This window comes from Gallus gallus, chromosome 19 (genome assembly GCF_016699485.2).
Source record: "Gallus gallus isolate bGalGal1 chromosome 19, bGalGal1.mat.broiler.GRCg7b, whole genome shotgun sequence".
Taxonomy (NCBI): Eukaryota; Metazoa; Chordata; class Aves; order Galliformes; family Phasianidae; genus Gallus; species Gallus gallus.
In genome coordinates, this window is record NC_052550.1 from 5236905 (window position 1) to 5258818 (window position 21914).

General features: G+C 56.5%; 1 protein-coding gene and 1 long non-coding RNA gene across 2 annotated transcripts in view; one reads left to right on the forward strand and one right to left on the reverse strand.

The window, feature by feature from the left end:
• LOC121107263 overlaps positions 1-8225 on the forward strand; it is a 239851-nt gene extending 231626 nt beyond the window's left edge. Inside the window, exon 3 of the long non-coding RNA XR_005840997.1 lies at positions 7158-8225. This is a non-coding gene — a long non-coding RNA (uncharacterized LOC121107263). The remainder of the gene's footprint in view (positions 1-7157) is intronic.
• On the reverse strand, positions 605-19662 carry TMEM132E (transmembrane protein 132E). The gene is made up of 9 exons (XM_015296019.4): positions 19501-19662; positions 9810-10716; positions 9483-9623; positions 7693-7885; positions 7247-7390; positions 4491-4696; positions 3603-3882; positions 3332-3523; positions 605-2695 (listed from the first exon to the last, which is right to left on the reverse strand). The coding sequence occupies exons 1-9, from the start codon at positions 19571-19573 to the stop codon at positions 1670-1672; spliced, it is 3162 nt and encodes a 1053-aa protein (XP_015151505.1). The 5' UTR covers positions 19574-19662; the 3' UTR covers positions 605-1669.
• Between the last annotated feature and the right edge of the window lie 2252 nt (positions 19663-21914).

The following is a 21914-nucleotide window of genomic DNA, read 5'->3' on the forward strand; positions in this document are numbered from 1 at the left end:
CTCTCCCTTTTTCCTTTTTTTTTTTTTTTTTTTTTTAATTTTAAACAAATATTCATATATGTTAATTTGATGAGAAGGCTTGGCAGCTCCAGGCAGGAATTTGGCTGTATTAATTTTACTGCTTGGAATCGCTATCGTGCAGCCAGACCTGAGTCCCTCCGATAACAGGGCACGGTAAAACAGGAGCGCATCACCCACCTGGTCTTTGAGCACATCTTAATTTCCTCGTATATATCTCTCTATAGAAGGATATGTATATTTAAAACCAGCATAGAGCTATCAGGAAAGCTTTAAGGCCACTCAGGGGAAAAATTCCACAGTCCCAGAATGGTAAACTCCTTAAAGAGCTTTTCAAGACACTGCACAGAGCTCCGGGGAAACTGAGGCACAGGGCCTGGTTGTGCCATCATTTCTTTGATGGGGCTGTTGAGGTGGGGAGGATATTTGAGGGGTGGCCCCAGATCCACAGCTTGGACCCAAAGCACTTGCTATTCCAATGGCTGTCAAAGCCAAGTGATGCCCCCAGCATGGCACGTTTTGGTTTTGGCTTTTCATTTCCTCTGTGGTTGTGTTGTTGGTTGCTTTTTATTATTACTATTATTATTTTAAGTTTTTCTAGACTTTTATTTAAGAAAAAAAAAATAGACACAGTGGTGGGTAACTTCCAATCCAGAAATAATCCGCTGCCAGCTGCCGCCTCCCCCTCCACTGGGTGATGCTGGGCACCCACATGTAGGACCCCAACCGCTGGTACCCAGGTGGTCCCCCTGGGGTCAGCCTGTCTGAGGATGCTCTGCAATGGAGGGGGGACTTTGGGGCTGGGAGCGGGGTGGCCAGGGAGGTTATGGCAGTCAGAAGGCACCACGGAGGCTGAGCCTGGCTGCAGGGATCCCCAGTGGGCTGGGACTGGGGAAAATGAGCTGAGACTGGGCATGGGAGTCCCCACCAGGCAGGGAGCTGGGTGGGCAGTGCGAAGACCCAACAGCATCTCCCAGCCTAGTGCTGGGAGGGCAGGAACCAGCAGCCCTGGGGCAGAGGCAGTCCCCAAGGGATGGTGTGATGGCAAACATTAATGTCACCACCCCACATGGAGCAGGTGATGAGCTTGAGGTGGGGGTGCCGGCTTTGCCCCCACTTTTTCCCCGCACAACTCAACTGCCATAGGATGGCAAATTCCCACACCAGTGCTCACCTCCAAAACTATGCAGCCAGGTGCAGCGATTGTGCAACCCCCATGTACAGTGGGATGGCTTTTGGGAACCCCCACCCACCACCTCCCTGCGGCGGACTGGTGGGATGTCTCCCCTCCTTCAACCCATGCACCGCAGGACCTGCAGCATCATCTCATCCCATTCATCATTGCACACACGCAAGATCCATCCCCATCCATCTCCAGCCCCTAGCTTGCATCCCTCGTGGACCCCACTCACTGCAGGTTTGGTGCCCCCACCCTGGGGGCAAGCAGACGGCAAAGGGCAAGAAAAGAAAAACAGCCCCCAGAGGTGCCTCTGCATGGGGTGAGGAGGATGTGAGATGTGCGAAAGGGAACCTGCGAGAGAGCCCAACGTGCGTCTCGGGCCCCAGGAAGCAGCCGGTGTGGCGTGGCATGGCGTGGCGTGGCACGGCGTGGCAGCCCCCTCCCTCCCACCCCGTCCCCTCTGCCCCTGCGTTAAGCGATCTCTTTGATTCTGCGGATGTAGTTGTGAAGCTCTTCGGGGTCTTGCAGCCCCATGTCCTGGCAGACCCACTCCAAGTCCTCCTCATCGGCGATGGGGATGGAGTTGTAAGCCAGCTCATCGGTGGGCAGCGTGGCGAAGGTGGTGAACTTCACCCGCTTCCGTTTGGAAGTGGGCGAGTTGAGAGGGTCCTCACTCTGATCCCGCGTGGAACCCCCTGAGGAACCATCCCCACGGCCATGGACCTGGCTCTGCACGCTGGTCTGTGAGCTCCCGCTGCTGTGGTGGTCCGCATGGCAGCAGGTCTGCACATTTTCCAGGGGGTTCCCAGGGCTCTCAGGCTGTGGGGAGAGGTCATTGTGAGCCCGCAAGGGCTGCCCATTGCCCAGGAAGACCCAGTGGTGGGAATGGTCCATGTTGGTCTGACCTTCGGGTGGGATGCGTTTGTGCCGGTATTTCAACACAAAGACAATGCAGTTGATAAGGAAGACCAAAATGGCCAGACAGAAGACTCCCAGAAGGGCATACATGCCTATCTCCAGGTCCGTCAGCCCCCGGGTCACTTGGACAAAGCCAGTGGGGATGGTGGGGAAGTCCTCTGTGGGGTGAGACGCACTGGGCATCCTACTGTCCTCGCTCGGCTCCGCTTTTCTCTCCACCTCTGCCCGCAGAGTGGTGCTCGACCCCGTCTCCAGTCCCGGCCTGCTGGGAACGTGGTCATAGTCATAGGTTGGGTCCTCCTCAGAGCCAAAATGGACCCGCACGCTGGCTAGGGCTGTGAAGAGCACGCTCTTACGCTTGGTTTTCTGGCAGCTCTCGCAGATGACCAGCTCAGCCCGCAGCAATTCCCCCGCACCTTCGCTCTCCGCCACCACCAAGGGGAAGGCTCGGTCCTGGGTCACCGTCACCACCTTCTCATCCAGGCTGCTCACCACCAGGTTGTAGTCCTTGGGGTCGTAGAGGGAGAGAGGGGCTGTGGTGCCGTCGCTGTAGGAAATCCACAGGCTCAGGAGCGCTTCCTGCGGGACCAACACAGGCACCAGTTGCCCAGCACGATGCCAGTCCCACCTGCACCTCCATCTCCCCATCCATCCCTCCTCCTTCACATCCTTCCCCCATGCAATTCATCCTCTACCTATCCGCCTATTGATTGGTTTTATTCCTCCCAACCACCACCTAGCTTTTCTCTTTTGCCTGTTCTTCCCTCAGTTTTCCCCACGGTTGCCCAAACACAGGGCCTACTGAGAGTTTGGAACAATGTGCAGACCACTTTCTGGCCTGGTATCAGATGGTGCTGGTGCTCAGCCCCTTTCCCATTGCTCCCCAGGACTTGGTGTGGAGGAAAAGTTGAGGGGACAGAGCTTCAAGGCTCCCAGGTAGAGGCCACAGTTCAAGCAGGACCTCTACAAATGAGGTTCACCCCAAATCTCAGCCCCACAGGTTATCCTGTGGGATAAGCAGGACTTCCACAACCCCAAATCTCAGCCCCCAAGTCATGAATAAGGGCTACCAGAGCTACGAACTCTATGAGTTTTCCTCCAGACCTCTGTCCACATGGACATGGACAAGAAGATTTCTGGGCTCCTTTGAAGTGGGAAGAGGACTTTTTAATGGAACTCCATCCCACCTCAAGTCCCCCCAAGCCCGGACCTCACCTGCTTGAGGAAGCTGAGGGTCTGCTGGGCAGCCGTGCGAGCAATGATAGTGTGGCTATTTCCAGGGCTGGGATGGAGGGACAACGAGAGGCTGGAGACCACCTGGGCCTTCAGGTCCGTGATGCTGACCTTCTCCTCCGCCACCGTCACCAGTGTCTCACCCAGCACCGCCTCCATGAGTGGGGACACAACCTGCAGGGGATGAAGGGACCGTCACCACCCACCAACCTCAGGCCATGTTGGTGGAAAGGGGAAAGTCAACCAGGGGTACCTTAAAGAGCGTGGTGCCCGGCTCTCTGCCAGCCAGCGTGAAGCTGTCCACCAGGTGGGCCACCCGCGGGTCATCCACGCGCATGAAGTCACTGACCAGGTCGGTGACCTCCACCAGCCAGTCGGGTCCCAGCATGGTGACCACCTGTCCCGTGCCCTCCGCCGCCGTGGTGTGGAACTGGGTGAAGACCTGCAGTGTGGCATGCTGGTACTGCAGGGCACAGCCCCGGCTCTGCTTCCGCTCCTCTTCATCCTCCTCGTGCTCACTGTCCCGCACTGACCTGTGGGACAGGGACAGGAGACAGGTGGCAGGGCATGGAGAAGTGCAGGGTGTTCCAAAGCAGGGGTAAAGCATGGTGGAGCCTGGCCAAAAATTGCCTGTTGTCCACGAGGTCTCTGAGGGCTTTAGTAGCACATTAAAACAGGGTAGCCAAAATCTCCCCCTAATCAGCTGAAAGGACAAGATATCTCAAGTTGGGAGGAACACCTGAAGGTCTCTAGATCTCAAAGCAGCATTAATTTTGGAGCTTGGCAGCTCCTGGCCTTATCCACAGGAATTTTGACTGTTGACATGGATGAATGTTCCTCACTGGTCCCAGCGTTCAACCATTCTCATTGTGAAATTTTTCTCTTTCCATCCAAAAATGCAATCTGCATCCACGATCCACGTTTTCACTGCAGAAAAGTCTGGTTCCCTTATTTTTGAAACCCCTGTCATTAAGAAGCTGAACGCAGCCACTGGACTTCTGCCACCTTCACCTTGTCTTCTCCAGCACCATATCTTGGGGTCTCATACCCCATATCTTGGGGTCGTGTTGTGGACCTCTCCCAGCCTATCACTGCCTCCCTTGCCCTGGGGTAACCCTAACACTGTGCCCCCAGCACCCACCTCCTGTCTGGAAGGATGGGAACCCTCCAGCCCTTCACTTGGCTCAGCCGTGAGTCTGAGAGCTCGATGTGCAGCGGCAGTTTGGGCACCCACACCGTCATCTCCAGCGGGGCAGAGAGGTGCTCGTAGGTGAAGGTGACCCGGGCACTCATGGAGCCCCGCGACTCCTTCCCGCTGACAAAGACGTAGTCACAGCTGCTGGAGACCTGGGGAGAGGGGAAAACGGAGAGGGCGTAATGGGACATCTGACCCAAATCTCCCCCACCTACAGCTAGGGAGAGCAGGCAGCAAGCAGTGGCCAACCACTGTAGGTACCCACCAGTGCCTGCCACGGAAGGGAATGCAGCCCCATGCCCACCTCCATCCCTACCCCAATGCTTCCTGTTGACTCCAGAAAAAGCTTCCCAGAGTCCATCTGAATCCTCTCGTTCACCTCCTCTCTTCCTCTTTTAATTCCCATTTATAGAAATGCCATTAGTTAAATTTGCTATAAAACAAATACTTCCTGTGGGGGCCACTTATTACCAACCAATCCAAGGCAATTAAGATGCTAAGAGGATGCCACCACAGCATTGCTTGGCTCAGTGCAACAGAGCCAACAGCACTTTCTCCTTCCCAGCCTGCAGGAAGGAGGCACTAGGCTGGGAACTCCCTCTCCGTGTCTGCAGCTTTCCCCAAGCCCAACTCATGGGGTTTGCTCCTTGTCCTCATACCAGAGCTGTCTGAAAAGACAATCTTAGCTCTGGCAGGGCAGCATTTGAATAGAGATGAGCTCTTGGGTAAATCCTCCATCTCTGGATATTGAGCCATTTATCACAATAAATATGATGGGATGCTGCTTGCATTACCTTACCTAATAAATCCCCCCAGCATCTTGTTCTGGGGACCACTTGTTTTTCTGTTGGTTGGAACAGGGGCTGGGGGGGCGGATACGACAACAAAAAAATAGCAGCACATCAGCCCTGTCCTGATGATGGAGTGACTGCAGATTAGCTTTTAAATGAAGTGTACACTTGCTGGGAGATACTTCCCGGATTTGTAGCAAGGCACTGGGAAGCGAGGCTGAGGTCTGCCTGGGCTGAGAGCCAAGGCACCGACAGCTCTGCTCCTGCGCAGAGCTCCTCCCTTGGCACAGCCTCAAGCATGGGATCAAGGGGAGACATCATCTCTCCGTGCGTATCCCTCAGCATATGCATGGTGCCTGAGGTCACCGTGCAACCCTGGATGGGCAGAGCATGAGGAGATGCCCCATGTCATAGAATCGTTAAGGCTGGAAAGACCACAAAGCTCATCTAGCCCAACCATCAAAACATGCCTGTGTGCCCATAGAAGAGATGAGGGTGGCATTTCACACCCACACTCTGTCACCAGCCTTCATGGGTTGCTGCAGCACCTTCACTGCCACGTCATAGAATCACAGAATGACTTTGGTTGGAAGACCTAAACATCATCAATCTCCAGCCACCACGTCCTGCCCATCCAAGATGCACTCTGTCCATGCAACCATCACCACTACACCACACACAGCATGGAGAGAAGCAGCCCTTTCCCGCTCCTCGTCCCTCCTTATTGCTAAATTATTTACAGTAACAGACAGTGGATCTCACCATGTAAGCTCTGATTTATGTAACAGCTTTATAGCCCTGACACCGTAATCATAGTGCCCAATCTCAGCAGGAAACTGAGAGCTCCCTCAGAAACACATCACCAGCACAAACACAAAATAACTCAGCAAGGAATTGCACGGGGCTGCGGATGGCGAGCGGGAGGAGAGCACACGGGGCTGGAGGGCTGCTTTATGTATTATTCATCCCCACTTGTGTGCATGTGTCTGCTCCCCCCAGGTCTGGGGACAGCGTGTAAATAGATTTATGAGTCGAAAGGCAGCACATTAAACAGTTTAAGTGTCTTGGAGTCCATCCTGAAGTGTATTATTGCTCCAGTGTTTTATCACGCTGCGGAGGACCGGCCTCCATAAATTAGAGCTGGCACTGTAAATCGCATGGAACGGGGTTTTGTTGGAGAACTTGGGTAAACAGGTTGTGACACCAGCTCCCACGGGGCTGACAGCTGCCAGGGACCCATGGAGAGAGCACATCCCAGCACCGACGGGGCTGGGAGAAGGGACGATGTCTAGGGGTGGGTAGGCGGATGGATGGATGGGTATGGTGATGGAACAGTGCAGGCGGGTGGCTGGATGGATACATAGAGTGATAGAAGAATATATACGGTTGAATGGGTATGGAGATGAAAAAATAGACACCCGTGGCTGGGTTTGAGGGCTGATACTGCCGAGTCAGCTGAGGGATGCGTGGGCCATCATCACCATGGGAGTCTGCACATGTTTTGTGCTCAGTGGAGCAGCCCCAGTCCCACGCAGCCCCAGTCTCCTGTGTCCCATTGTCCCCAGTGCTTTGCTTGACCCTCCCAGCTCAGCCCAGCATTAAATCCCACACAGGAGATAAATGTCACCCAGAGGCGCAGGTGAAGCCACTGATGAAAACGTGTGGTTCACATTTCAAGGCGACGGTATTTTACCTTATCAGTGCTAAGTACTGCGATAACCCATAGTTATTGCTGCTGCCTGGTGCCAGCGTGCACAGCACCACAGCATCTAATGGCCTTCAGTGGGGACAGTGACAAAATGCATTGTCCTTCTCTCCACAGACAAGCACAGAGGGATTGAAACCACCAGAGAGGCTCAGCAGGGATGCGCTCCTGGGGCAGGAGATGGAAGTTATCCCTCCCGTACCCACCTTGATGATGTCCTCATTGTTGGATTTGCACTCCACCATGGCTGAGACGTCCACGATGACACCGCTCAACTCGATTGCAATGACCTTCACAGGAATGGCCACTGTCCGGCCTGTCAGAATGGCTGTGTTGATGATTTCTGTGTCCTGGGGAGAAAAGGTGCAAAGGAGACAGTCATTGGAAGGCAGCCTGCTCTCCTGCTCCAGCCTTGGGGACAGATTCTGCCTGGTCCCACTCCTGCTTCTCCTGCTCCAGCCCTGTACAGCTACAATGGAATGCATGGATATATGGATTCTGCAGAAGGGGATATGGGGCAGATGGGCTAGTGAGACAGCCAGGAGCATGGTAGACCACATCCACATCCATCTCTCCCTGCAAAATCCTCAAGGGACAATAAACCATCCCCACTATCAAACCAGAAGGCAGGAGCAAGTGCAAAGCCTCTTACCATGGCCAGGGGCACAATGGCCCGGATGTCCCTCTGGATGACCGTCAGCTCTGTCACCACCTTCTCCAGATCAGGCGGGGGGTTACGGCCCCTGTAGTCAATGTGCCACATGATGCGGCGTGTCACCGACTGGCTGGTGAAGTTCTCCATCTCAAAATCCAGCTGCATGATCTCAGAGGAGGACTCTCCATCCCTGGCAAGGGACCAGAGGAGGATGCAGTGAGCTAGGTGCTCTGGATGGTCCCTGATGCAGAGCATCTCCAGTGGGTCCCTCCTCAGGGGTGACCCTGCATGATGAGGGGACCAGAGTGGTCACCACCATGATGCTCAGCCCAAACACAGCTGCTCCTATGAACGCCCACACAAAAGGAAGGCATTTTCCCTGTAGATCCTGCAAAAGCCTCCTTGGAGCAGAATGGAGCAGGGTGAGTAGAGCTGAAATAGTCCTGCTCTCATCTTGGCATGCAGCAGCCGTCGAGAAGGTCCCATTAATCTGGTGATGCTGGATGCAGGCAGTTTCTCACTTATAAATATATAATGAGTGAAAGGGATTCCTTGTAGCAGCACAACAAAGACCAATGTCTTCTGCATCCCCCCGAGCATCCCTGGCAGAGCAAAGCTGCCTGGATTTGGGGAATGACTCAAGATGCTGATGCTGGAGTGCAAAATTGCCATTATTGGCCATTATCACCCCAAAGCTCTGGGTGTGCCAGGTTCCCTCCAATCCCTGCTGCTCCTGAGGCAAAATGCTTGTGCTTACATGGCCCAGAGGGCAAAACGGCTTTGAGTCATTCATCATTTCCATTACGTTAATATTTGATCGAGTTGTTTGTCTAAAAGGTGATTGTAATCACTTTAAATTCATCTCCCGTCTCTAACCTTTCAAGGCTGATTTGAGTCGGCAGCAGAGGCAGAGGGGGGGCTGGGGAAGGAAAGGGGAGATGGAGCCCTCTATGCCTGCAGTGCATGGCTCCTGGGTGGCACAGGGCTGTTCCTGCAGTGAGCAGGGTAGCTTGTGGCCATGGGGATATACCAGTGTCAGCCACAGGCCCTGATGTCTCTCTGCTAAAGCCGCATTTGGCATCTTCCAGCACAGCTTGAGAGCATCAGTTTGTTCTAACCCAGCTCCTGGAGGCATTTCCCTCCCTGCTCCCAAAGACACCAGGTGATGGAGATGTCACCACCTGGGAACAATCCAGCATGTCACAGTCCTTCCTGATTCTCCTTGGCCAACTCAAGCCTTTCATCACCCAAGACTGGATCATGAGGAGTGGGCATCATCCTTGCGCCCAGCAGGGCAGAACAGCTCTGTCCAGCTCACATGGTGTCTAGGTTTGTGCTTCCCATCCAATACTCATCCATGACCTTGGGGGCCAGAGAGACCTTATCTGGGGAGTGCTCCCCTTCCTTCCCAAAGGGTTTCTTCATTCAGGACAACCAATACAGAGCTGCTACCATCCACAGTATTGCAACTTTTACAAAAATTAAAATACTTCCCCCTCAAACTGGAGGATCCTTCATGCCTTCACAGTACCACCCCAAAGCCTCCATATGCACCTACCAGCATCTGAAACAATTGGATAAATGCCAGCTGAGAAATGGGGATGCAGCAGCAAAATGTTGCCGTGACCCAGGAGCACATTGCTTGAGCATCAGCTTGGTGTTGGCCATGGAGTAGATCACACCCAACCACACCACCCTGCATCCCACACCAGGCGTTCAAGACCCGTGGAGATATGGAAGTGACAGACATGATTTAGTGGGTATGGTGGGGATGGGTTGATGGTTACCTGGGCCCAGCGCCCTCCACCCTGGCCACATCGACAGTGGCCGTGGAGTGTTTGCCACCTGTCAGCAGCTCCGAGCTCACCAGCCACTGCCTGCTCCTCGACTTGGTGCTCAGCAGGTTGACTCCTTTCTTGGCCTTCACCCTGCAGAGAGTCATGATCAGAGCAGGATCCCATATTCCTGTACACCCTCAGACATCTTCACCACTCTACTTATGTGTACAGAGGGACTTTGCACTCCAAATTCCTCTTGAATCTCACTGCTCCACCCAACCCAGACAAAACAACCAACCCCACCAACAGACATGGGTCATGGGATCAGGACCCTACCTGAGGGTGAAGTGCTCCACCGTGGAGTTGGACATCAGGTAGAGAAGGATGCTCAGCACCTCACCCGGTTTCAGCGGCCGGTCAGGCAGGCGGATGAAGACATTGCCATCCAACCGATGCTCCTGCATGGGCTGTGCAGGGGGAGGCTGCAGGAGGCTGACACTACCGATGCGCAACAGCGGGTGCTGCGTGGGACCCTCAGTCCTTGCCCCTCCAGTCCCTCGACGAGGGGATGATACCGATGTGTCCCCAAGGCACTGTCCTGCCCCATCAGGGGCGTGAAGAGTGTAGTAGAGCTCGACTTGTTGGCTCTCACCTGGCACCTCCATGCTGTCGGGGCCCTTCCTGCGGCCCAGTGGCACAGCAGCGGGCCGGAACCAGGCGTGAGGCAGCTCAGCCTGCACCAGGCAGGTGGCCAGGCTGCCCCGCAGCCGGCACGAGCTCTTGATCTCGCGGGCATCGCGGAATGCGTGAAGCCTGACGCAGGGCAACCGATCGGTGACGTCAAAATCATCCCAATCCCGACCGGCTACGTAGAAGAGCACTTGGACCACAGGCTGGTTGGCCACCAACCGGGGTTGGATGATGAAGGCGCGCACCTTCCAGTTGACTGTGAGGCGGTTGGGGACTTCCAGGGTGCTGGAAGGCTGCAGGTGCTCCTTGGGCAGCACCAAGCCCGTGCTAAAGGGTCCCAGGGTGACATTGAGCACAGGCAGCTCCTTGGTCTGGAAGACGACAAAGGGCTCAGCTCGTTGCAGAGGGGTGCTGCTGTTGGCCGGGGGGCTGGCCCCCACCTCCTTGAGGAAGAAGGCCAAGCGGGTGTTGGATAGGCGGTAGCTCACAGGCAGCATCGCAGCACCAGGGGGCTCAGAGGGCTCAGGGCTGGGGGCTGGCCCCTTGGCCTGGGCTGTGAAGGGGATGGAGAGGGTGGTTATTGGGGGACATCCAACTCTGAGCTCCCGTAGCAAGTATGAGATGCTGCAGCCCTAGAGTATCCAGCAAGGACAGCAAAAGTTGAGATGGGTTTCAATCCTGTTACCCACCCCAGAACCTCTGTGATTCCCAGTGAGATCTCCAGCCCTTGGCGTGGGATGGAGCATCCAGGATGTCAAGGGCCTGCCTAAAGTTGGGTCAGGATGTGCAGGAATAGGGTATAAAAGGCTGAATTCTCATTTCCAATAGCCCTTTGCCAACATGCTGATGGAGCTTGTGGGACATATCCTGCCACAAACCAGAGCTGGCTGGATGCACTAAGTCCAGCTCCTTGGGCAGCATTTGCATCTCCCATCCAGTACCCACCAGCCCCTGTGCCACAGCCCCTCACTGCAGACATCTCAAGGAAGACATCTCAAGGTCTTCTCATCTGCATCTGCCAGCAATTCCCAGGATGATTCCCCTCCCTGCAGCTCCCCGTCGCACAGCAAGCAGCCCTGGCACTGATTGCAGCCATTCCCCAGCGACTCCAGCCTCCACCAGTGGAACCCAAATTACGGGTGGTGAAAGGCTCTGATGTGACAGCTCAGCACTCAGAACAACACCTGGCTGAGGGCTTCCAATGGGGGATTGCTGTGGGGGGCTGCCACATCTATTGCTCCTACCCCTATTTTCTACCTAGGGACACGGGAGGGAGCGTGAATACCCAGGCAGGGTTCTACCAGCTGGAGCATCGATGTGGTTGCACTCACACAGCTGTGGGATTGCTGCTGCTTGAAGCTCTGCCTCCCTTTCCCCTGGTGATGCAGAAGAGGGGACATTGGTCCCAAAATGCCGGGGCAATTGGCATGCTGGTTCCTGTGGCACATGGCTCAGCAAGGCGAGACCCCGTAACTCAGCCTGGATCTAACTGCTGCAGGGGTTAACAGCTTAGGAAGGCTCTTAACAGGATTAGCACTTGATAGGGGCACCAATGGCATCCACAGCTCTGTCACCCAGGACACAGCTTGTCTCACCCTCAGGACCAAGCTGGGGACACAGCGGTGGCACCGCTGGTGATACCACTGCGTTGGCTGCAGCACAGCCCTGCCCTGTGCAGCTACAGCTGCTCCTGACGTTGCCCGTTTTCTTTCCAAGCCATAAGACTGCTGAAAAGCAGAGCTGTGAAAAGATCCCCAAACCATGGGGAGCCGGGCAAAACGCTGAAGCTTGACGCTGAATCACTGAAACTGTAATCGTTATCCCTTAAAAATCTCCAGTGTTTGGAGAATACTGAAATCATTCCGCAAAGGAAATCCACCCAAAGGCCTGCTTCCCCTCAGGGGAACCCCCCAGCACCAGGGGACGTGGGTGACAATGCTGATGGGACAGCAGTGTGGCACCGAGCCCTGCACCGTGCACACAGATCCCAGTGCCATGGGGGATGAGCCGGGCTGCAGATTAACGCCATGGTCATGATTAGTGCAACACAGGCGGATTGCTGGCACCCTGAGATGCTATTTCCTTCCGCAGACAAAATGCATTTAAACGATGCTATAATCTGTCGCCAGGAGGGGGGACGTGATGGGTGTCTCCATTCCTTGGCCATAAACTAATCCTACAGGGCAGGGTCCGGCTGGCCATATCCAACCCAGGGCTAATAGCAGCCCAGAGCTTTTGTTCCTACAGCCTCTGCACCAAAGGGGGATAGAGCATGGGGTGAGGAAGGACATGGGGTCAAGATAAACAGACATGGGTGGAGAGGGATGATGGAACCAGGGGGAAGAATGGAGAATGGATGGAAAGGATGGAAGAAGGGTGGAAGGAAAGAAGGGTAGAAGGAAGGGAGGAAGGACAGATGGAAGGAAGAGCAGGTGGAAGGAAGGGTAGATAGGCAGAAGGAAGAGAGGGAAGGAGGGAGGAAGGAAAGCCCAGCAGCTCAAGGGACCCCAGCCCAGACAGACTGTCCCAACCCAGCAGCCCCCAGGAGGGAGGGCAGTTCCTCTGCCATCACCCCTGGCTCAGTCTAGGGAGACAGATGGGTTAAGCCCTGGCCACTGACTCCACTCCGCACCGGCCCGCTGCAGTTAACAGGATTTGCAGTGCCTGACCTGCATTCCTGATTTTATTAGGCTGGCACGGGGAGGACCATATGGTTCTTCCACCCTCGCAGCTCAGCACCACGAGCAAAAAGCAGGCTCTGACCAGCCTAGGGACTGCCTGGGTCCCATGGACTGAGTACCCCCCAGCCCCATAGCAGGACAGGACACCCACATCCTTCCCAGCTCCCTCTATGGCAAACCAGGGTGGACTGTGAGCCACAGCAGGGAGAGGGGGCAGAGGGGGAGGTAGAAACACACAACTGGCGATGACCCCCCCCCCCGAGCAGCCACATCTGCCTGGCCAGATGTGCCCCACGTCGCCGCAGCCACGCGGCCAGATGGACCACCGGGCTGGCAGTGGGGGCACATGGGGACAGCAGCGCAGGACGTGATGTGGCAGTGCCCACAACCATGCATTGAAGTCAAGAGCCCTCTGGGCCAGGGAAGATTGTTGCTTCTGGGGGTCTCCAGTGCTGAAAGAACCCCCCAACCCCATAGAATAACCCAACTCCATCATCACTTCTTGGGGCTACTGGGGTCAGACAGATGGACACATGGGAAGAAAGGCTGATGGTCAGACTGAATGTGGCTGTGGCTCCTCAGCCCCTCCATCCCTGCTCCCACTAACTGTCCCAGGGCTGAACAGCCTCCTCCTCCTCCTCCTCCACCTCCCCCTTATCCAGCACTGATATCCTGCACTGAGCTTCAGCTTAGCTCCAGCCCCAGCTGTTTGCCATAGGGATCACTTTAGCCACACTCCAGGGGGGAACTTGATCCCGGCTTATCCTTTGGGATATGGCAGGGGGCTCACGGCACATATATCCCCACTTAGCAGGGGAAAAGCAGATAGAAAAACACTGGAAAATAAAATAGGGCTGTTGCTGGGGGCTGTGGCCCAGTCTGCTCCAACACAGCCCAGTTCCATGATGCAATGACTGGGTTTGACACCGCGATCAAAGCTCCTAGCAGATGGCCTTGTGCTGGTTTGAAGCTCTGCTGGCACTTCTTGGAGTTCCTCATCACTCAGGGGGACAAAAAAGCTCATGGGGGTTAATTAGTGGTCAAAGACCCCAAAGATGGGCCCTGAGACCCTGTGCAGCCCAGCCCCTATGGCGCAGCTGTCACCTCCAGGTCACTGCTATGGTTCCAAGAGGACGGTCCCACCACAAGGCCACCACCACAGACATCCCACCTCAAAGCCAGCAGCATCCAGTCCAAGCTTTGGAGCCCTCAAACCTGAAGTCTGTGTGGGTGTCAGCACCCACGGTCCACTCTTTGCCTCCATGGCCATTAGGGCCAACCACAAAGGATGCCCATGAGCAACAAATACCAGGGATGTCCCAACATCTGGCTGTCCCAGCATCCGGATGCTCCAGCCAGAGGCAGACCCAGCTCCCAGAGCAGTCTTACACTCATAGAATCATTAAGGCTGGAAAAGGCCACTGAGATATCTCATCCAACCATCCCCTCATCCATCCTGGGACCAGGCGTCCCCTTCCATCCCCACATCAGAGCACTGACCCCACCACACTGTGCTTTCATCCAAGCAGGGTGTGCACCTCCAAAGAACGTAAAAAAAAACCACCCCAAACCAATAAAAATGGCAAATGGAGGCTTCCACCTCCATCCAAACCTCAAAGTTTCAGCCCTGGCAGTGCTACAATTGGCCACAGCCTCAAGTACCCCATTCGCATCTCTGGGAAGTTTGGATTTTGGGGGGTCACAGGGCAGCAGGACCCCCGCTTTGCACCATAGCACAGCAGAGATTGGGAAAACCCTCCCAGCAATGAGACAGGAGCTGAAATGGGAAGCCCGGCTCTCATGAGGAACTCAGAAAATGCTTCCCATCAGCCGGAGCCTTGGAAATTGTTTTCGGCGACATGAAAGACAACAAGATCCCCGGCGCGGTGCGAGCTTCCATCTCCAGCGTGAGCTAATTGGAAGTCAATTAAGTGAATAATTGTTACAAATGTACAGTCACCTCCCCCGGCGCACAGCAGTGAGATGGCCAACGGGAGGCTGCGGGGATGGGGACACAAATCCCTTGGCCATCCTGGTCCCAACTCTGCCCCATAGCGGCGGCGGTGTTGAGAAGCCCCATGGTGAGAAGGAGCACAGCGCTCATCCCAGAAGGGTGATCTCGTACAGCCCAGGGGAGGGACTGAGCATGTAATGAATGGGAAAAGTGAACTGAGTGAATTGAGAGTATGGGTGGCAGTGGTGCATTCCCCACTGTCTAATACTGGATTGTGCGGCTGCTGCTCGACTGTCCCTTTTTTTAGGGTTCCAGAGGGGATGGATGGAGATGCTGTTGCCTGAGGGCACCCTTGGAAATCCCCCCCCCCAGCCCCTAATAACATTGAGGCTGACAGTGCAGCAGTCCTTCCAGCTCTGGCCCAGCACAGCGGCAAGAAGCAACACAAGGCAATGCCAGCAGGACGCACACTGGGTGCCCCAGGCTGCAGTGCTGAGCCCTGCATTTCCCCTAGGAAACTAATCAAGGAGAAGGGGGAAGAAACCCAAAGGAATAAATAAATATGGTCTAAATGGGATGTGCCGCGCACAGGCGCAGCCTGCTATAAATCCTGGGAGCAGGCAAGGCTTTTACGCAGCAGCTACTTTAGAGCAATTTCCACAAATCACACCAGGGGACAGGTCGGGGGCCAGGAAGGAGAGAGCCTTTGTGGAGGAGGAAGAAAAATGAAGAAATGAATTAAAAGGCGGCGAGGAAAAAATATATATATATAAAAAATAAAAAGGATGAGGGGGTGGCTGAGCATGAATGCCCACAGGAACACCCAGGGGCTGTGGAAGGCAGCGGGGCAGGGGGATGCTAGAAGGATGGGGTCCAGCATGGAAAAGAAATCTGGAGAGCAGAGGGACAATCCCAAATACTGAGCTTCTGTCGGTCCTGCAAGGGACAGAGCAGAACTCGCAAGGCTGGGATGCAAAAGCACCTGAGATCTCAGGCAGAGAGATTAAAAAAAAAATCAAGCACGGCAAATATTGCACAGCAGAGAAGGGAAAACGCTGCCCAGTGGGAGATGGTGGCTTCATCAGGGAGGAAAAGCAAACTGCTGTGATTGCAGCATCCTCCTGGGACGGAGCGCAGAGAGCTGTGGGTTATCGACCCGGGCAGCAACAAGTGGGGCAGCAGCCTGGGAAAGCAGGGCACAGAGAGAGCATCTCTGCCTGGGTCTTTTTGGGGACCATATTTGGGTTTGTGCCTCTCCTAGCAGCGCACATCCTGGGCCACCACAGAATTTGGCTGGAGGACCCCAGTTTACGGGGAAACTGTGCTGGAGCAGCTCTTCCTACGGCAGGAAGTGCCAGGAGCTGCCTCCTCCCAAAGCAGTTCCCTATTGGCACTGTGCTCCCCGCTGCACGCCGGTCCCAAAGGCACCCAGCCCTGGCGCCGCGCGGTCCCCGCATGGAAGCAGCCACCACCTCCTCCTTCCCAAGGGGCAGCTCATTAGCAAAGCCCTGTATTTAATAATGAAGGATGCCAATTAGATTAGAGAGAGTGACCTTTTCCAGACGGATGGGATGGGATGGGATGCTCGTGCGGCAGCCGTGATGAGCGCTGGGTGGGAGGGGAGCACACTGGTTCCTCCTGCCACTCTTTTGGGGTGATGGGCTTGCAGGAGCCACAATTCGGGTTGTGTCATGCCAAACCCTCTTCCATCTCACTGTCTTTCCCAGGACAAGGCCACGTTTCATAGCCATGGGCCAGGGGACAGGCAGGTGGCTGCTCTGTGCCTATTCAAATGCCAGGAGATGCTCTGCTGGAGAGATGTTGGGGTTTTTTAGGGAGAGGATGGGGGAGAAGGGACTCCAGCAGCTGGGGAATTAAATCAGTGATCTGAGCCACAGAGCCAGGTTTCCAGAAGCACTGAGCAATGCCCAGCTGTGGGATCGCTGCTGCCCCATGCCCTGCCTCTGTTTCCCGCTGTGGAACTTAGGTCCCAAATTATGGGGGCAATCAGGCACATGCACACAGACCGATGCACAGTACCAAGGCATTTGAAGCACCTGTAAGCACGCTGCTCCCATACCCAGTGAAAAAGGCCCCACTCGTTGCTGGGCTGTCAAACAGCAGGCAACAGTTCAACCCCAAATTCAAGGGGGAGAAAAGGTGACAGGGAGCAGCTGGGGTCATGCAAGGGCAGCCTGGAACCAAAGCCTGGGGTTGGGCCTGGGGTGACTGCTTTCTGCCCGCTTCAGCCCTGCTCGGGGGCCAGATCCCTCCAAAAGACAGGGGCACCATGGCCCTGCTGTTCCCTGCCTGCTCGGGGCTGTGCTGGGTGTGCTCAGGGACTGCACCCAGGACCCATTCAGAGAGCAAACGCCGGCTGCGTTTTCCCCATTCCGACAGCGAGTTATGGCATATCTCCACCTGCTGGTCTGAAATATCCCGAAGGTGGGGATGCTCTGAGCCCACACGGGGACAGCAGGCAGTGTGTGCGCGTCCGGGGTTGGGGCACATCCATTATGGGACATTGGGATTATGGGGTGGGAGATGCAGGGAGATTGGCACGGCCCTAACCCCATTGCCAACGGGATGGAGGCGCACGCTCCCCCCACTGAATAACACCACATCTCCGTGCCCACCGCCCAGTGAGAGGGGAAACTGAGGCACACAGCGGGGATGGGGCTCGGTGAGCAGCGGGGAGGGCACGTGGCATCCAAACCCAAACCCTCAGCACAAGCACAACGCCAGGTGAATCCCTGCCGTGCTGCAACCCCAAAGGGCTCCTCTGGCTTTAAGCTGCCGGCTCCGTCCCTCCGGAAAACCCTCATGCAGCCCCGGGGCCGCCCCGATCCGGGATGTGGGATGCCAAAATCCCCGTTCTGGCAGCTGCTGGTTGGGGGAGCACAGTCAAGCGGGGCTCCCGAAATGGAAGGGAACACCAAAGGATGAAACTGCCACTGAGGTATCAAAAATAACAAGAAGTGATCATTGTAAAGGGAATAAAAAATAAACCCTTCACTGAGAGAGAAGGGCTGTGCGTGGCCGTGCGCTGACCCCAGCGGCCATCCCAAGCATCCCATAAGGAAGGCCAGGGGAATGAGGAGCCTTCAGCCACTCTTTCTGGCTCCCCAGAAGACCTTTATTTGTCCAGGAAAGGCCACAGCGGCCACAAAATGAGCCCTAAGTGTTGCCTGGTGCCTTGCAGGGATTCCAGCACCCTAAACGGCAGTCCTGGCTTGGGGTCCCCTTGGTCCCTTAGGGCCACTGGGTGGCTATGCGTGCCCTTCACGCCAGTCTGAGGAGCAGCAGGGGGCTCAGGGACCCCCAGCAGGGGATGGGGAGAAGGGGCGGCGTTGTGTGGGCACGGGAAACGTGGGCACAGGAGATTTCCCATCGCAGAGCATTCCTCTGGCAGCAGGGCTGACAGCCGCCTGCGGTGCCGTGGGGAAGCCAGATCCAGACGTCTGCATCTCATAAAGGCAAATTCAAGAGGGAGGACGAGCACATTTCCCCGCTGGCTGCCCATCCCATACCTGTTGTTCCCCCTAAAGCAGAGAGCCGGGGCTCTGCACCTGCTTTTGGGGTGCCGGGGGGGGGGAACAGCACCCAAAGGCGCTGGGTGAAGTTGTGGAGTCAGCAAGGCAAAGCTGTGCTGCTGGAGCTGCCCTGGGAGCCTTTGTGGGGGGCTGAAGGAAATAAATAACCCCTGCCTGCTCCCTGCAGTGTCTCCCCTCCCTAATTATTATTTTTGCTCCCCGGGAGCCTCGGGGGCTGCAGATGCTCAGAAAAAGCCCCAGAGTGCTCTGTCCATGGGATGCTGGGACACGATCCAGACACCCCAAGGCTGCAGCAGTGCATCCCTTAGGGACACCCGGAGCCCACAAAATGGGGGATACGTAGCACCCCCAATTTCCAGCAGCTCCCCGCTTTCTGCAGCTTTGCCTGGTGCATTTGCAGGAGTTGCTTCTAGAGGAAAGCCACCCGAAAAGAGCCACACCTTAATAAAGCCCCCCCCCCCTACAACCCAGCAGCAGGTTCCCCTATCCCCAGGGCTGTCACTGGGGCAGGCCAGGATGTCACCAGCGGGCACAGCATGGGGTAAGGGCTGTGATTTGAATGCAACTCAGGGAAAGTGAGAGCAGGCAGTGCCTCCCCCCCCCCCCTCCAAAGGAAGCAGCTGGGAACCCCCACCCTGAAATGCACGAATCAGAGGAAGAGAGGAGGCTGCACCCCATCACCTTACCCCAACCCTAAATGATAGCACAGCGGTGACTCTCAGCACCCAACTTGGCGCAGGATGCAAAGCATCCCTTGGCCAAGTGGGGGGGGGGAAGGGGGGCACCCTGCTCTGCATCAGGAATGCAATGGGCAGGGGAGGATGGGGGGGGGCTGGGAGATGTATCCCCTTTGCCCCCTCCCCCCCCCCCCCCCCCCAGCAAACAGCCCATTAGCAGAGCTCAGAAGCAATCTGTCATTTTATTAAGCTGGGAATAAAGTCTTAATCTTCACCCATTTCCTCGGGGTGGGGGGGTGGAGGGGGGGACACAGGGTGCAGAGAAGGTAGGGGCTGTGGAATGCAGGGGGCACAGAGGGGCAGCGGCTGCTGGGGTGGGGGGCAGAGAGGGGAGAAACCCCCCCAGGGATGCAGATACACGAACGTACACACAGATTGGTGATTCCCCCCCCCCGTGCCGGCAGCACTCACCGGGCAGCAGCAGCGAGCAGAGGCAGCAGATCAAAGCGGCCGGCCCGGGGAGCATCTTCTCCGGAGAGCCCATGTTGAGGCGTTGGGGGGGGAACAGCGATAGGAGGGCGGGGGGCAGCCAGGCCCTGAGCCCCCCTTCTCCCTCCCCCCCCCCCCCCCCCCCCCCCCGCTTAAAAAAAAATAAAATTAAAAAATCCAAACCGAGCACCAAAAAACCCGCAGAAATCCCCTAAATCCAACCACGTGCGAACCGGCGGCAGCAGCCAAGGGTGGGATTGGGGGTGGGGGGGGAAAGGGGGGGGACTCGGCGCCCCCCCCTCAGCTCAGAGCACAGAGCACCCCCATCCCCGACCCCCCCACCCCTGCCTGCCGCAGCCCCCCCAGCGCCTGCGGGGGGCTCCGAGCCGGGGGTGGGTCCCCCCCCCTTCTTCCTCCTCCTCTTCTTCCTCCTCTTCTTCCTCTTCAGGATCCAGGGGGGAGAAGAGCACGTGGACCCCCTCCCCCGAAGAAAAAATCAAAGCAAATCAAAGCTGTGCCGGTGAAGGATGATGCTGCAGGGTTAGCGAGCCGCCGGCCCCCCCAGTGCACAATAAAAATAATATAGAGAGAGATGTTCAAATCTCAGCCTTCCAAAAAGAAAATCGGAATTAAAGCGCTCCTCACCGCGAGGAAAAAAGGGGGGGGGGGGGGGGGGAAAGGCGATAATAAGGATAATTAAAAAAAAAAAAGAAGAAGAAAAACACTGAAAAACAAGAGGGTGAATAATTAATCCGAGGCAGATGCAATCAATTAATCACCGGTGGCGGAGTCCCCGCATCCGAAGGCAAAGTTTGGGGGGAGCGGAGCCGGGGGGGGTCGGGGATGGGAGCGGGGAGACGCGGCCATGGGCGTTCAGATGGGGGGGGTCCCCGCTGCCCCCCCCTCCCCCCTCCGGGTTAAAGAGAAGGGGGCGCCCCGCTCGTAAAGAAAAATAATACAGAGGGGAGTCGTGCAGGAGTTTGGGGGGGCTCTGCACTTCTCCCCCCTCCCGGCCCCCGTGGCCGCTCGGCCGGAGCCGCATCGGGCTCCTGTGGGTGCCAGCGCGGGGAGGTGCCTTCCTCCTCCTCCTCCTCCTCTTCCTCCTCCCCCTCCTCCCCCTCCTTGGGTGAGGGGGTGGGAGCAGAGCGGAGTCCCGCTCCTGCTGCTGTGTTGTGCTGCGCTGCGCTGCGCTGCGGTGCAGCCCCCGATCCCCCAACCCCATTAACCGAGCAGCCTCCCCGCCGAACCCCCACCCCCCCCGCCCCAGTGTGCAGTGGGGGGGCTGCAGACCCCTCCCTGCCATCCCCTCCCTGCTGTCTGGGGGATTGAGTGCATCCCATCACCCCAGGGAGGAGAAGACTCGCTGGGGTTGACTGCGGCCCCCCCCCCCAGTGCTCCCCGTGGCTGAAGGATCCCTGCAGCTACCCCCGGTCCCTTCTGCCTCGTGCACTGGGAGCAGTTCCCATAGGCTTCGGAGATGCTGGCAGCACAGCTGGGCAGGGATTTCCCTCATCCCGGTGGGGAAAATGGGGCTTGGGGGAACACACCCAAGGACTGCACAGTGCCAACTGAAATGTTCAGGGGCCCCAAAATGAGGGCAGGGAGCAGTTCCTCCGTCCCCACACCCCATCTCCCCACCCCATTCCCACACCCCACTGCATCTGCAGGAGGCGGTGCTGAGTTTGCAGCGTGGAAACCCCACCGTCTCCCACTCCTTCCCCATCCCATTGGCACAGGTGTAGGGCTGGAGCTGCACAGACCATACACCACTCCCACCGTCACACCCCCGTGCTGTGACCCCCACGTGCAAACCGTGTTCCCTCCCGCACGTTTCCCCCCTCCCCTCTATGTGCTCCCATCCTTCCTCCTCCACCACCATATATTTCCCCATCTCCCTCCACCAGGAAATATTGGCTGGCGCGCTCATCCTGGAAGCCTCATTTATAGTGGAAGTGCGTAAGACATCTCCATTAATGCCAAAATAATTCATGGCAATTAATGGGGTTGACCTTGAGCAGTGACAGAATCCAAAGATGTCCCTGCAAAGGGCCCAACGGTTGCATTGATGAGTGGCACTAGGGGGGGGGAGGACGGCCCTGGGGCAGCCTCCACACCTTTGGGTGCTCTGGGAGGGGCTTTCTTGGGGGATAATATGTAGATCTCCTTGGCTGGGGCCATGGGAGGTGAGCTCTGCCCTCAAATCCACCACCCAGACCACGCCAGGAGGGCAGAGCATCATCTTCAGCATCCTCAAAACGCAGCCAGCGACCCGGCCTCGTCACACCGCTTCTTTTCATACAAATCCTGTGATTTATAACCCAATCTCCCAATTGCTTTGGGGAGGGGAGGGCTGACTCACGGGCTGCGGTCCCTGGGGATGGAGAAGGGAAGTGGTG